Below are 16,308 nucleotides of genomic sequence, written 5' to 3' on the forward strand. Positions count from 1 at the left end.
GTGAGATGTGGAATTTTGCTCAGGATCCTTGAGTCAGTACTTTTAGCAGCAGCGTTCATCGCATTTCCAGCTGAAGCACTTCCAGGAAATGTCTCTACCAGAGAATGCCTGTGTTGTCTTCGCACCGTCGTACTTGGCATTATAGTTCAAACTCAGTCAATTTGGATGAAGACGATCTTTGAATGTCTTGCCACAATTTCTTAATAGGATTTACGTCTGGGCTTTGACTAGGCCACTCTAACATATGGACATAATACGATCTAAACAATTTCATTGTATCTCTGGCTCTATGTTTAAGGGTTGTTCTCCTCCATCCATTTTCACATTGCCTCTAACCTGCTGGGAAAAAAGCATCCCCAAAGCATAATGCAGCCACTGCCATGTGTCATCATGACAACACTGCGTGCTTTCTTCATTTTCATTTTTCACATATTTTCTGTTTGCAAAAGTCGACTTTAGGCAGGATTTCTAACAACTTTCTTCCAGCTGTGACTTTCTTCCCATCGCTTTTCCGTACATCTGAGGAGTCAACGACTTGCATTTGTTTTATTTGTCATGTCAGCAGATTATCCCACCTGAGCTGTGGATCTCTGCAGCTCCTCCAGAGGCACAGTTACCTAGCAAACCCCTGATGTCTTCACAGAGCAAATGCATTTAAAAAGTGGAGCTCCATTTACTAACAAGGTGGCTCTTGAGGGTAAATGGCAGCCATTGTTTTATCTAGGCGATATGTGGAAAATACATGCCACACTTTTCAGATTTTTATTTTATTTCTTAGCATTCTAACTTGCAATTATTCATTGCTTTCCTTTTTTTGTCTATTACAGGGACTCTTCAAACCTTTAAATAGAAATTACATAGAACCAACTAATGTTTTTTAAGTACATATATAATAGGAAATGCTGAGTTTCAGTATTAACTCCTCTGTTACCATGGTATAATTGCAGTGAATTTTCACAACAGGTGATTCTTTGTCTTGTCTTCAGATTGTAAAAATATAAAAATAAAAATATAAAAAAAAGTTTCACATATTTCTGTATTTTAAAACCTAAAAATAGAAATAAAACACATTTTTTAAAAAAGAAAATTACACCAAAATTCCGATAGTAGCTATATTTATCTGTTTGTTTTTTTTGTTTTTTTTCTTTTCAAAATTTGACCTTAACGTTTGTGGCTCTGGACGGGTTTCATTTAAATGGAGGGAGGTTGCAGACAGCTCCTCCGTTGTACGCTATCCCATTGAAAACACATTGAAGTTTGGGGTCAAACTGCAACTGTTTCTCCTGCTAAAGCTTCCCAGTCCTAGGCAGTGATGGAGGGGAAGAAACTACGGAGCACATGTTCTTCCCTCTCCTCAGACCATGCCATCCCTTGTTCCCTTTCCCTCCGCCCCTCTCTATTTCTCCTTGCTCCACTGTGGAAAATGCGGCATCACCGAAACCACCGTTGCAACCGTCCAAGACTCCAAAAATAAAAAAAGTAACCCTGCCCTGCCGCTTTTATTCTTCCCTCTTCTCCCTCTCTTTCTGATTTTGTTTCTCTTCCTCTCCATGCCAAACAGCTCCACCCAGCACGGCACACAGAAGCTGAAACAAGAGCTCAGTCCTTGTGTCGCTTCTCTCTTTTTTCTCTCTCTCTCTCTCTTGGATTCATTCTCTGTTCATTTGTACATGCATGATTCTGCCATCACCCCATCTGTCTTTCTGACCATTAGTGGGTGGAGGAGGGAATGTGAGCATTATCCCAATGGATGCAACAGAGAGCGCTCTTTTGCGCTCCTGTGCGAGTTGAGCCACAAAACGTCACCGACGTCACGCGACTGAAGTCGTGTCATAATTTACAGCCTGTGGGAATTTATTGTCCCGTGAGCTGAGGGTTGGATCTGCTTGAACAATGCAACCCTGCCTGACATACAGCTGAAAAAAGGAGAAACGCTAACAAGGTCCACTGTAGGAAGTTGGAAGGAAGTTCCCCCTGTTATAGCAAAAACTTCAATATATTTTAGTAGAAATTTCCCAAAATCTGGATTTTGCTTGGGGTGTCAGAGGAGAAGGGGCTACCTATTAAATTGCATGCCACACCTTTCAGATTTATTTTTCAAAAACGTGTGTGATTTTGCCTTCTGTTTCACATCTATCTGCTGTTTTGTGCCGGTTTATTACAAAAATCTGAACTAATTAGTGAATTTGGGAGTTTTAGAGTTAATGTGGAAAAGTTCAAGCACTATATTTAAGGCAGTTATAATTACTTTACATGACTGCAAAAAAAAAAAAAAAAAAAAATTTTAGTACATGTTATGTGTCAGAAGAGGGCTTTGAAAATAACAAAAAAAAAAAAAAAAAAAAAAAAAAAAGGGAACTTGCGCCTCCATGCAGAGACGCTCATAAAACTCGGGGACTTACCATGACTTCAGTCAGGAATTCCTACATAGTCCTCAGCTCCTTTTCCTGGCTCTGCTTCCTCTCCGCATTCTCCACCAAACTTTCTTCTCTCGCTCATCATCCGCCCCTCATCGCCTCTCCTTCATCAGATGCTTTTCCAGTTTTAAATGTTTCCCCTTTTTTTTACAAAAAAAAGAGGAAAATGTAAATAAATAAAGGTCTTCAGCATGTGAAGAGAAAAAAGTTACATGTCCTCCTCTGTTGTCCTCCACGGTCTGCGCTGGATTTCCCAGAGTGGGAATGTCCAGCCTGCATTTTCATTTCCCCTCCCCTCTCCTCTTCTCTCCGACTGCCCCGGCAGTTACACCCCCCTCCCACCACCTTCCAGCCCCCACCCCCCTCCTCTCACCTAACAGAAGCACCACAGTCCGTCTCCACTCTCAAACTTTCCACTTTTTTCCCTCCCTCTTCACTAACTTTAATGAATAGACAATGAAAACCCCACCCAGCCCGAGACTCCAAAGAAAAGAAACCTCCGCTGTTTTATTATCACGCTCTGTTGATGTGACTGCGTGCTCTTTCCTCCTATTGGGAGGATGTAATTAGGCTTCAAAAGGAGCCTATTTCTGCACCAAACAGCTCCAAACTTCGCGACCAAACGTGTTTGTAATGTAAGCTGTTATATCCAGAAAATACTACATACACTGTAAAACAAAACCAAGAGATATAGCCATGTTTAACACTTTAAAAAAATAGGAATTTTGGCTGTTCAGGAGAACTGTGACTTTCCATTTCATTGTAAACGTCCAACACCTCATTTGTTCAAATTAATTTTTTTCTTTTCAAACTTGCCTCTTATCTTTCAATCATCTCAACTGGGCATACGTTGGATCTTAGCTTAACCTAGTGTTTAGCATGGAAGCAAACTGCCAAGCATGGTGGTGAAGGGGTGATGATTTGGGCTCATCAGCACCGGGTCATCAGCACAACAATGATAAAGACAACAGCTGAAAAGAAGATTAGATGTTGCAAGGGCCCAAGTCAAATTCCAGTCCTAAACATGTTGGATTGTTGAGAAATCTGTTTTAGATGCATGTCTTCAAACTGCAATAAACTGAAAGAATGTGGTAAAAACAAACAAAACAAAAAAAGATTTAAAAAGAACAGTTTTTTTTTTCATTTTGTTCAAAGGAAAATGAACAGGTGCTCCAGCTCCCCCTAGAGTCTGTCAATGTACATCGCCGGCCTGATAAAATGTTGAATGATTTCACTGAACTCCATTCCAGAACTGCACAGCATTCTGGGGCATGTAGGCAGACGGCAGGCTTTGGCCACTCAACCTCTCACAGCCCGTCTAAGACTGGTGGCTTCAACTCACTCTCTCATGTGTTACCTAGCAACAACCTGTTGAGCAACATGAGCAGCAGCAGTTTCATGTTGCCCCCAACATACTCAAGTATACTCTGCCCCTTGGAGGTCAGTGCGCACTCGAGAGGGACTCAAACCGGACGTTCTATGGATACGTCCCCACAAAGGTCAATGTTTTACAACTGCCAACGCATACTCAGTGACACACTGATCCACATGTGAACTGCTCGGCGGGAAGCAGGGTTTACATTGAGTTGTTTTGTATGCAACACCGAGCTGACATTGTTGAGCGTAACCAGTCGTCGTTACACGCAGCATGACAGGCGCTCTCTGTGTGTGCTAAAAGGTGTGCGGAGGCTACAATGGTGGAGACAAAATTAGGCCAAGTGCCCAACTAGCTCATCAGATTTTCTAGCATCCATTTTGATTTTGGGAAATAAAAGAATTTGTCATGACTTGACTATGAAATCTCAACCATGCGCCGACAGTGAAGTGGTCCAGAGAATGTGTATATGCACTACACCTGAGTATGTAGGAGCAGTTTCATGTTTTGCCTCCATGCCCCCATAATTATTTCATAATTATTTTCAAAAAAAGATCGGAGTGGAGTGAAAATAGGTTTGCAATAGTGGATAAAAGAGGAATGGTCCCAGTTTAATCATGTGTCGCTCTGAGTTTATGCTTATACGTGCAACTTGTTGCAGTCCACGGTTCTGTTTCTGATTTGCTAGTTGCTTGAGTGTGCTGACTCAGCTTCATATGCTCCCTTTTCTTCCTGCCAGATTGTTTGTGGCTTTTGGTGTCAGAGTTCCAGCACTGTTAAGTTCATGTGTCAAGTGTGTGGGTTTTTTTCTCTTTTTTTTTTGTTTGTTTCATCAACTCGGTCTATAAGCCTCTGTTGAATCGAGTTCATGTATCCAGTGGCCGACTGTTTTCATCCTACTTGGAAGTGGTGGATTTTGTCTCTCTGCCTACTTCTCCTCTCTAACCAGCCCTGGCAGCAACCCTTCATCACTATTGCCAAAACTCACCCTGCCATCATTTTCTTTCTCGTCAGTTTTTCCCTAACCATTACCTCCACTCCTCCTTTGCGATAATCAACTGCCAAATTGTTCTCTACGATCTGACAATCACTTTTCATGCTCCAGAGGATCTCGGTCTGAGTCAATGGAGCGAAAGCAGACAAAGTACCTGCTGCACGTTGTTTATTAGTCACTGTTTCTCTCTCCTTAGAATCTTGTTGCAGAGATGAGAGAAAGCACTGACTTCTTATTCATCAAAAGTCATTCCGTAATAAACTTTGGAAACCTTTCAGGTTGTGTGGAAGTGTGTCAGTTGACTGGATTTAAGATATTTTAAAAAGAATGGGCAAAATTTCTAACTTGTAGATGAGCAAAGCGTGTAGAGATATACTCCAAAAGCCCTGCAGCTGTCATGCAGTGAAAGGCGGATCTACAAAGAGAATGTTTTATTAGCTCTGTCTTGTTTTTGTCTGCCATTAGTAGATTTAAAGCGCGCAAACTTAGAATTTTGCTTTTTCAGACAGCTCACAGTTCAACAGTTTGGCCAGAAAATTGATTGATTTTCACCGACTCTGCCCACTCAGTCTGACTAATCATCATCAATTTTATGAAAAATAATGTGCAACAAGCAGAGGAGTTGAAGCATCTTGTTCACAAGTGATGGAAAAGAAGATGAACTGACAGATTGGGGCATTGTCTGCAGTAATGAAGGCACTGCTCCAGTCTGCTGTGGTGAAGAAAGATTTGAACCAAAAAGCAAATCTCTTGATCTGCATGAGTATCTTCGTTTTGAACCTCACCCGTGGTCATTAGATTTGAATCATGGCCGAAGAAGTGGCTGAAATGACTTTCCTCCAGATGGTGACTGGACTCAGCCTGAGGCGAGGGGTGGAGCTATGTCCTCTGGGAGGAACTCAAAGTAGAGGCACTACTACTCTGCATTGAAAGCAGTCAGTTGAGGTGGTTCGGACAGCTGATCAGGATGGCCGTTGGTGGTTTTCTGGGCACGTCCCAATGGGAGGAGACCCTGGGGAAGACCCAAAACCTGCTGGAGGGATTATAGGTCTTGTCTTGTGCTGGAATGTCTCCGGAATAAGCTGAAGGATGTCGCTGTGGAGAGGAATGTTTGAGTTTCCCTTCTGAAACTGTTGTATCTGTGATGCGATCTCAGATAAATGGAAGATGGGTGAATGTATGTATGTGTAGATGGATGGATGGATAGACAATAGTTTCAGTCTTCAGAAGTGCAAAGCTGGTTGAAGCATACCCCCAAAAACTTGTTTCTTCAATTACAAGGAAAGGTGAATCTACAAACTACTTTTATGATTTTTATTTTTTAATCTTTAAACTTTAAGGAGCACTGTGTGCTACAATTTGAACTTATACAGTTAGACATGTTCTACACTAGTGGTGGACATAATAATAGTCGTAATATTAAAATAATAATTAGAGTTTTGGTCCTGATAGCTGAGCCAGAGTCGAAAAATACATCCTTCTTTTACCACTAACTCCTGAGCTACACTATAATGCCATCAGTGTTTCTGGGAAGCTGTAGCTAAAGGTTCAGCTCAGACACATCCAACTCAAAGAAGTCGCAGAATAACAACAGTTATTGTGGGCAAAAGTGACAGATAAATCAATTCTTTTTTCATGTAAACCATATGTTTCCCCTTCTAATGCCTCCCTGGGCAACTGCCCACATGGGGCCATATCCAAAATCAGCAATCTGCAGTATTTATCCCCTCAGTTTACATTGAATAGTTTGCAACTCTGGTCAAATCTTTCTATATTTAGGTTAGCTACCTGTTTTCAACAAAGTGTAATATCTGTTTCACATCCTTCGTCATACCTCCTTTATACCAGCCAGCTGAATTTTCTGCACTCCATAAAGCATTGATGTGTGAATAATGGCAAACATCCATGTAGCTCCAGAGCTATTGTCAGAGTTGTTTTTCTAAATAGGAGACCAACCAATGGGTAAAGTAGCTGAGTCTGCACGGTCACAGATGTTTGACCCACACATGCACCCAGGAGACCACGAGGGGCCCGTGTCAAACCATGAATTCCCTTTAGAGCTTTGTTTGTGTTCAGCAACATCCAAAATCACCACCTCTTTTCAAACGGGCTCAGATCAACTGGTTCTGGATTTATTTCAACACCTTAAGATGTTTTATGCTTCGGCAGTGAGAGAAAGAAAACTCAAACTCATTACTCAGACACAGTTAAACAGTGAACCCATTGTTCTTACTCAGTTAAGCAGAAGGGTGAAACATCTGCAGAAACCAGGTAGACCTCAGGTTACATATGAGATATTTAAAAGCTCTCAGATAATCTTAGCAGGCTGTAAATGTTGCAAAGAGCACCATTACAGACCAAACGTGGTCTCAGCACGAACCGTTCCGAGCTGGGTTCCCCTCCCCCTGACAAGCCCCTCCTAAAATGTAATGTTAGACAAGTACTGTTTCCACTGTTGTTCACACTAATGTTGATTCGGATTCAGATTTATTCAGGTCCCGAATGGGCAACTAAAAACAAACAAACTAAATCCTGCTTTATAGTCAGAATTTTATACATTAAGGTAAAAATGTTGCCAACACCAACCTGCCCTGTTATAAAAAAATAAAGTCCCTCATCTCCCTTGGTAATCACTGATATAATTTAATTGATGACATTTGTACTGATTAATACACTTTAATTGATCCTATTTGTGTCCTGTCCTGGACTTCATAGCAAAACACAGCACTAATAAAATTATTTAAAAAATCAATCTAAGTCATGTCTTGAAGGGTTGTACAAACAATTTGTCCAGTTTTTCTTGTTTATGTTTAGCCTGTCTTTCTATATCCCAGACATTAAAGTATGTATAAGATACTATTTTTTGCTATGAAGTCATTAATGTAATAACTTGATAATGAGACACGGTTTTTAAGTCTATACCGGAAGAAATATTTTGTCAATGGAGTAATAAATAGGCTGACATCATTGTTGTGGCTGTTCAAAAACAATATTTGAAAATGTGATACATTCGTAGCATTTGCTCTTCACGTGACCAGTTCTCATCTTAAATTCTTTCACATTGGAGTAAAGAGCAAATCCATCCGTCCGTCCGTCCATCCATCCATCCCTCCCTCCCTCCCAGGCCCATGGCCAAAACAACAGAGTCCTGGATGTATAAGCAACCCAAAATTAATAAGTTTAAAGCTTACAAACTTTAAGTTCTCACTTTTGTTCTGGCACATCCCACTGGTAGGAGGCCGCGGTGAAGACCAACCACTTACTGGAGGGACTTTATGTGTCACCTGACCTGGTGATGCCTTCTCAGCCTTCCAGAATGAGATTGTTGACAGGTGGAGGAATGTGTGTGTTTGCACTAAGATAATAAAACCACTATCATAATGTCTTTGATTGTACATATTTTTTAATACTATTTCTGTGCCTCAAAAAATGAGAAAAATTTCAATAATTTTTTAAATCATTGGTATAAAGTTAGAAATTTCAGCATCGTGTCAACCATTGGAGTGACACCTGAAAGCAGTCGTCTTGTTTAAGTCTCTCAGGGGAAGCTGTGAGTTGCTTGGTTACAGCCTTTTTTCAGTTTTCTTTTCCTTTACCGTAAAGTGTTCACCACTTTCCCCTGTATCAGTCAAAACCATACAAAACAGCAAAAACAGCACTTGGGCTAAACCCTATGAGTATACCGCAGACATTATTCATTCAGTCCTCACCACTCCCAAAGAGACAAATAAACGTTTTATGATGCTTATAATTACCGACTAGCCCTTTAAACAAGTTATCTAAACCAGTGTTGACAGGTTGGATTAGTTAACCTCTTAATCTGAGCTCAGGATAATCCCAGACTGATTCAAGACAGAAAACACATAGTTATCTAGGTGATATTAAGATTTATGTTTACAGGAAGTAATAATAGAAGAGTTTCCAGAAAGAATGTGGCTTGTCACAGATTTGAAGTTCTAAAATCAACCTCTCTTTTGGTTTATCAGTAACTCGTTTTTAATTCAGCTTTGTGTTCCTGCTCCTGCAAGGGGGAAACATTTAAAGTCTATCTCCTTCTTTTTGAAAGATAGACAGCGCCCTCTAGTGTATGGCGAACTGCATTTCAATCACCAGGAAATCCCAGTAACAATACCGGCCTAATAGTCACCCATGAATTAAATAAATTAAAACTTGTAAGAATGTGTTGGAACTTCTGGCAATATAATCATAAAATGTACAAAATGCTGAATAAAATTCAAAACTATGGATTGTAAAAGTGTCAAAATATTAAATTTGTCTACAAATCTAGAGCATGGTCTGCGGCCTTTACAATCCAAAGAGCCATTTTATCCTCGATCCAGCTAAATAAGGCTGGTTGAGCCGCAAATATTACACAACTTAAAAAAAAAAAAGAAAGAAAAAAAAAGACGACTTATGATTTTTGATAAATATCTCCTACAGATAATCTGAACAACTATTTCACTTGTATTTTTAGGCTTTAAAATAATAATAAAAAAACATACACCTTTTTTAAAAAAAAATAATAATAATGGCTACATTGTCTTACATGGGACATTTGCACATAGTTTCCATTCATGTGTTACAAAAAATAGATCTAAATAAAAATGGGTGGTATTTTAAGTGTCACTGTTGTGGAAATTAAATATGATTAATGAAAAAACTGAAAAATTGCTAAAGTTTGCATTTGTTATGTCCATTTTATAAAACACTGTTGACTTTTTTAAAATTGTTTTTAGTCACAGTTTTTAAAAGCCACTGTGGAAGGCCCAAAGATACGGGTTACAACATGAATACAATGTTTATTTTAAGTTTATTGGGTTGATTAGAGCAATATTATTTTATATTTTTGCTATCTTTTTGCAGCAGAATGTAGACCACATGAAGGCTTCCTCTTTTGGTAACTTTACAACAACAATGGAGGTGACACAGAAAACCTGTGGTACGTAGTCAGATGAAACCAAAAGCAAAGCTTTGTGGTTACATGCTTTATGTATGCATCATCCTATAAAACACAAAGGAGGCAGCGTAAGGCTGTGGGGAGGTGATTTTGTTCTTTTTTTTTTTTGCACTTCCCCAAAATATTTGTAGTTGTAGTGAAATGTGGGTGAGTGGATTGGCATCTGAAACACCATTCAGATTTTTGTGTTATTTTTTCTTATTTAAAAAACATATCCTTTTCCTTCCTCGACAATTACTCCAAATTTCCTTCTGATCTGTCATATTCAAATTAAAATGTGCTGAGATTTCTGGTTCTTTCATGACAAAGTAAAAAAAAAAGCTGTTCAAAAGTTGCAAATACTTTTGTCAGCTAATGTTTAAACAACAGTACTGTTAATTTACTGATGTTAGATTTTTGAAAGTATCCATTTTAAATTTCAGTTTCCCTCCTTTAGAGCAAACAAGCTGCTCCAATTGAAAAGTATTTTTCCATCTGTGTTTAACTCCTACTTCAAAACTCTTCTTGTTATGAACAACATACACATTTGATATATTCATAACTTTGATTGAAGTCAAACAAGTGTGTCGTGGATTTATTACGCTAATCTCAGAAAGGAGGTTAATTGCACTTTGGAGATTCCAAATACAATATGAAGCTAGATGATGTCATTTGACTATTACTTGTACATACAACAACTAATTATTCTTCTTAATATAATTCTTATTCTTCGTATTCATTTTATCTGTTGCTGTTTTTGTCCCTGTTTATCTTGGATGTGAATAACAACGTGGCTCTGGCCACACCTGCTGTAGAGAAACCAGACCTGAAGGATTAGTAGGACCAGGTGAAGTCGTTACTGAGCCTCACCCTTAGTCTCTGGGAGTTCACTGTCCCAGTTTATGCAACACTCGAGTCACTCCTGCAACGGTCATCTTAATTAGCCATGTGCTAAAGACTCAGGATCGCGCCGCTCCCAGAGCAACGTTTTGTTCTGTTTTTGCCAGTCGCACATCATCGCTTTCGCAATGCCTCCTCCTCATTGTCCATCTGTTATTGTGACGTTAGTGTAATAACTATAACATAATGGGTCAGAGATAGACTATAAGTAGAGGAGTGTAAGAGTTTATTTTAATCAGAGATTAAAATAGACCCACTACATTAATTATATGAATCAGCGTAAACATATTGTTCTGTTTTTGACAAGCACACCTCATTACTCTCGTAATGCCTCCTCCTCATTGTCCATCTCGTACTGTGTCATTTTGGTTATAACTACAATACAATGGGTCAAAGAGAAACGATCGCACAGGTTTATTTTAAATAGATATTGTTTATGAATTATAGTCTTCAGTTTATCTTTTCAGTTATCCGTCATCTTTTATGTTTCTCACACCAAAATGTAGGTTTTAAACCAAAGCGGGTTGGGTTTTACAATGAATGAGCCCTTTTGCCAGCAAACAGATCCGGGTTTAGAGAATCAGGGAGAAAACTGAGCAGCAGACTAACAAGGCCTGAAGTAGACCGAACTCTCTCATTGTACTAAAGAAATCTGGTTTGATTTTGAGCTAAACTCAGAAATCTTTACTCCTTTTGCGTTAGTCGTTCACCTTCCTATAACTTTCCACCTAGCTTCATAACGTCAATCAGCTGTGACTAATATCCCGCAGGCTAATCCTACAACAATAACTGCAGACAGGGAAGATGATTGATTTCGAAAACGAGGACAATGCGCCTTTTCTAGCAGGTATACGAGACCAAGGCTACAGTGGAGGAAATGTTTGTTGGAGAAACAGAAAGGACAAATTCTGTGAGTGCGATGATGTATGGGGAATGTTGCTCGCAATTGTTTGGTTGTACGAACCGGAAAATGTCAATATTTCAGATTATAAAGTTCACTGAGGTGGAGTGTGGAGGGATTTATTTAAACAGAGCCCTAATTTGTATCTGGTCGAGACACTGCAGGGAGCTAAAGAGTACGGTGACAACTGGCAAAGACGGTGCCTCTAAACTCATAGGTGCAAAGTTCACCAGCAAAGATAAATTGTCCAAATACACATGAAGATATATAATGTCAAACAAAATCAGATCATTTGGAGTGACTGAAACACCTTCAGTAGGTTCAATTTAGCTCAGACTCCTCATCTCCTGTCTCTACGCAAACAGGCCTTAGCACCCTCTGTAGACCCAAGGTCTGCTGGCGTACAGTCACCTCAGATATTTCACCTTTCACCTCAGTTATGGATTGTTTTCCTGCTTTAAAAACATGGTGAACCAAATCAGAAGATGCTGGTGCAGAGGCATTCCACGTACAGAAAAACTGGAGAAAATACCCCAGGCTGAGAGTCACATACCCAAGGAAACTTTGCTGCCAAAGCTGCTTTATCAATACATAGCCACAGCTAATGACTAAAATGAGAAAGTAGCTTCTTTTACTATGCCACCACAAGGCAATGTGTGTCAAATTTTGAGGAAACAAATGAATAAAATTTTGTAACAGGACAAAATGTGGGGAAAAAAAAGTGACTCGTTGTCGATACTTTCCGACTGCACCCAGTAGGCAGACAAGTCATCTTGCTCGTTAAAATACAAATTATGGTTCCGTGGACGACTGGTTCTGTTAGTGTATCTCACGTTGCACTAGTAACTAAACCAGAACAGGCAATGAGTGCTGTGATACTGTGCACACACCTCAGTCACTTTGACGGTGGAAAGCATACTTCTTCCACTGATCACATAACAACACCCTCTCCGTCACATTCCTGCCCCTCAGATTCATACTATCAGTTCAGTTTGGAGGAACCAGTGCCTTGCCTGTTCAACCAGTTGAACAGGCAAGTCTCCCCATACGTACAGGAAGAACTTTGTTCACTTTCTGTTGGCCTCAGTTATGTGTAATTATTCACTTTTGAAACAGGCTTTTCTTGCTAAGTGAACTTCAGTTGCAAGGTGATAAACTAAAGAGAAGCCGAAGTGCCACTGAAGCGGAGCACAATGCGGTGTGACAGAGCCACAATTAATGAAGAATTACTGAATGACTTGCACACAATAACTAAAGAGTTATAATTACGAGACTTTTGAAGACAAATGAACAAGCCAGAGAAAAACTACCACTGATCAGTTTTTGTCAAAGACATGCAATGTGGATTTTTCTTGTTAGATCAGCTGTCTTTACCTTTAGTAACTTTCACATGAGTTTACTGCAGATCAGTTGCACACCTAATGCTGCTTTCTTTTGGCTTTGGTCTGTGGAGTTTCATACATGTTCAGTCTTTAGTTTCCTTCTGTGAATCAGTAGCTGTTCACAAAAGCCTTTCAATTAGAGCTGCATGACTTCAAAAAACATCTGTAATTCCTATTGTATAACTTAAAATGGCCATGAACAAATCGATTTGTAAAGTCACAACCTCAAACTTTAACGGGGATATTTTGTGACATTTGACTATGCATAAAGAAATATGTTGTGTTACTTTCCAGTTTATGGCACCCCAAGTATTATATCACTTTTTTCTACACACACACACACACACGCACACACACACATACACATACACGCACACGCACACATTAAACTTAATATTTAGCTCCAGCTAATCCAAATATTTTAACTTCCTTAAGTGTATTTGAGAAACATAAGGGTATTTTCTCACTTGATAGTTTATTTCAGAAAATATAAAAAAAAAATGGGGTGGCGTCAGATTTTAGAGGTCTAGGATTTCTGTCTTGACTTTGGCAGAAGACCAAGTTCCATTTTTTTGTGCTTGCACTGGCACCAGAACCAGAATACACCACAGCTGAGCCTGAGGAGAAAATACCAACTCTACAAGTTGGCAAGTTCAAACTAGAAACCTGCCTGCTGTCAGTCAACAGTACCAACCACTCACCATTTGTCATCAGTAAATACATATATACCAAGGCTTTTAATATTAAAGGATACAAAAAGACAAGAAAGAAAATTTGAGTATTTTCAAAATCCAAAATTTGTAGAAACAAACAGCAACAAAAAAAGTCTGGACAGTTTGGATGAAAATATCTTTATTCAATTACTGAAAAAATAATAAAACAAATCTGGTAATCTTAGCATAGGTCTAAATTATTAACTTACCAATTTATGGCATCATGTACAGCATTTTATTTTATTTTTTTTCATTCTGTTTGCACGTAACGAGCACACAACGTCAGCCAGTCAAGGCTTCATAATTTAAACACCTCTACGTTATTAATAACATATATCATCACAGCAAATTCAGTATTTTGATGGCATCGGTTTTAGCAACGCCTCAGGAATAGAACGTGTTGGAAAACCTTTTGGAACACAAATGTTACGTGTAGGTTTACACAAGCTGTTTTTCAACAAAACAATTGCAAAAAAAAAACAAAAAAAAAACAGAAATAAAACACAACATTTCATAATAAACCACCAGGTAACAAGGTAACCAGACCTCAAAACCCCAGTCCTGTTACATAAATCAAAATCAAATCAAAGTTAACTTATGCTGATTAAGAAAACAAACATCACCATTTTTCTTGCAACTCTTTAAAAGTGTAACAGGACTTGCTACTTAATTGTACTCCAGTGATCTAAAGTCTTACATTCGAGTAAGAACTTTAAACAATAAATAAACATTAAAAACGGTCCAGTTTAGTCATTTTTCTTTAGTTGCAGAAATCACAAGTGACTAGAAAATGTATCAACGTTGGTTTCTTCACATTGCTGTAAATGCCAGCATACACACGGTAAACAGCAGAGCTGCAAGGGAATGGAGGAGAAAATAAGGCAAATTAATTACTTTAAATTAAAATAACCAATAAAAAAAAAACCTCAGTAAGAATCGGAAAACCAATAAAAATTGTGTTTAGCTTACCAGGCAAGAAAGAGCGTGTGGGTGTGAGCAGAGGAGGAGCGTAATTGTTTAGCAGGTTGGTGAGGTTAGCGGTAGGATCCGACAAGTTTGCACGACGTGTCAATAATTGGAACAATGGATTTCCCAGCTGAAAAGTTTCTGACAGAAAAAGGAAAATAAAGTAACATTAATTGGAGTGTAATTTTTTTTCCTTTAGGTCTAGAGAACAGTTTATAAGTGCTTAAACTGATTCCTTACTGGCATCATAAGATCCAGTTGAAACTGACAAAGCATAAGATGCTGCTCGGACAGTCGTGTCTGGTAGCTCAGCTGAAAATGTACACTGGATTTTTCTGCCGTCGACTTTGCCCAGCTGATTGCTTGAGTTCTGCGACTGAAGAGAGAAGCGGTTCGATTGTTCAAATGTTCAGAGAGACCTTAACTGTCAAAACATTGGAGCCCCACCCATTTACCATTCCAACGTAAGCTTAATTTACCTGTTTGAGGAGCTCCGAATTTTTAATGGTGCCAGTGAAGAATCTGACAGCACTATTGTCGTTTGCACAAATGTAAGCTGTGTGAGTGCCACTCTGCAGAACCCAACAACATGATATGATCAGTTTCATTGATTTAGACTAAACTGTACTTCAGTCTGGAAACACAAAAATCTATACATTTAAATATGAAATACCTGAGTTTCAGTAGTTGAGAGTCCAGCGGCAACGTAGCCCTCTGACTGTCCTGAGAGCTCAAAGTTGTACATTTGTCCACTTTGTTGCTTGACAGAAATGAAATAGCAACTATCTCCGGCAGTGGGATCGCACTCTGAGGGTTCGGCTGCACAGAGCTTTGAGGAGCCACATTCTTTCCGGGTTATAGTTGTCTGCAACAAGGAAGGCAAATAATTAAAATCTTGTGCTTTAAAAAAAAACACTATGAAAGAGGAAAGCTCCATTTTTCTTAAAGTTATGTGGGGGGAAATATGACACTGTAAACCTTTGCTTTTCTCACATATTTAAACATATAGATATTTAACTATTTCTGGTGTTTAGTACTGCTGTCTTCAATTGCAGAATATTTAAAATGCAATTTAATCCTCAAAATGGACCTCAAAACTCTTAAAATGTCATCACAGACCCTACAATAGCAAGGTTTCCCCCAGAAACTTGCTAAGGCCAATGGTTGGGTGCCAAAGCAGTCATTCATCCAGCGGCTAGTCATGTTTTTAAATTAAAAAATGTTTAAAGTTGACACAAAATATTCACTTTATAATTATGTGTTATTGAAAGATTGGAAGATTAATACCTGAACACCAACTATAAAGTCTTAAAAAATGCAAACATTTTAGAAAGACTTGCATAAATAAGCATTGCTTAGCCTGCTGGGGCTCAAGTAAAACCCGGTGGCCCACCAGGCTTGTAATACACTGAGGGAAACTCTGAATAGCCTAATGCTACCGCTGACAAGAAAGCATAAGCCTTTTGTACAATTAGGAAAAAATGACATTAAGTTTAGCTTCAATGGGAGGTGTGCTAGGATGAAACCTTCACCCCCAGAGAGAAAATATAAATACCAGGCCAGGTATGAAACCAAAATATTTGGATATAAGAACAGAGAATATGTTTGGCATAAAAGCTGCAATTGTCATGTTTTGGGACAAGCTCACCATTTTAGAAGCCACTGTCAATTCTACTGGGTTTCTGGGTATGTTTGTGGAAACTGAGCTTTTCTTTCTTTTTCAC

The 16,308-nt window shown here is 39.0% G+C and overlaps 2 protein-coding genes across 2 annotated transcripts in view; both read right to left on the bottom strand.

The window, feature by feature from the left end:
* The window catches only part of arhgef40 (Rho guanine nucleotide exchange factor (GEF) 40), a 44,872-nt gene extending 42,219 nt beyond the window's left edge, over positions 1-2,653 (bottom strand). The window contains exon 1 of the mRNA XM_007573977.2: positions 2,403-2,653. Coding sequence (XP_007574039.1) covers positions 2,403-2,405 — 3 coding nt within the window. The 5' untranslated portion in view covers positions 2,406-2,653. The remainder of the gene's footprint in view (positions 1-2,402) is intronic.
* An 11,087-nt stretch (positions 2,654-13,740) lies between these two features.
* LOC103153164 (putative ferric-chelate reductase 1) lies at positions 13,741-15,546 on the bottom strand. Its single transcript, XM_007573978.2, has 5 exons — positions 15,258-15,546; positions 15,064-15,156; positions 14,825-14,960; positions 14,588-14,725; positions 13,741-14,472 (listed from the first exon to the last, which is right to left on the bottom strand). The coding sequence occupies exons 1-5, from the start codon at positions 15,519-15,521 to the stop codon at positions 14,429-14,431; spliced, it is 675 nt and encodes a 224-aa protein (XP_007574040.1). The 5' UTR covers positions 15,522-15,546; the 3' UTR covers positions 13,741-14,428.
* Positions 15,547-16,308: the final 762 nt, after the last annotated feature.

This window comes from Poecilia formosa, unplaced genomic scaffold (assembly GCF_000485575.1).
Source record: "Poecilia formosa unplaced genomic scaffold, Poecilia_formosa-5.1.2 Scaffold341, whole genome shotgun sequence".
In the NCBI taxonomy this organism is placed as follows: Eukaryota; Metazoa; Chordata; class Actinopteri; order Cyprinodontiformes; family Poeciliidae; genus Poecilia; species Poecilia formosa.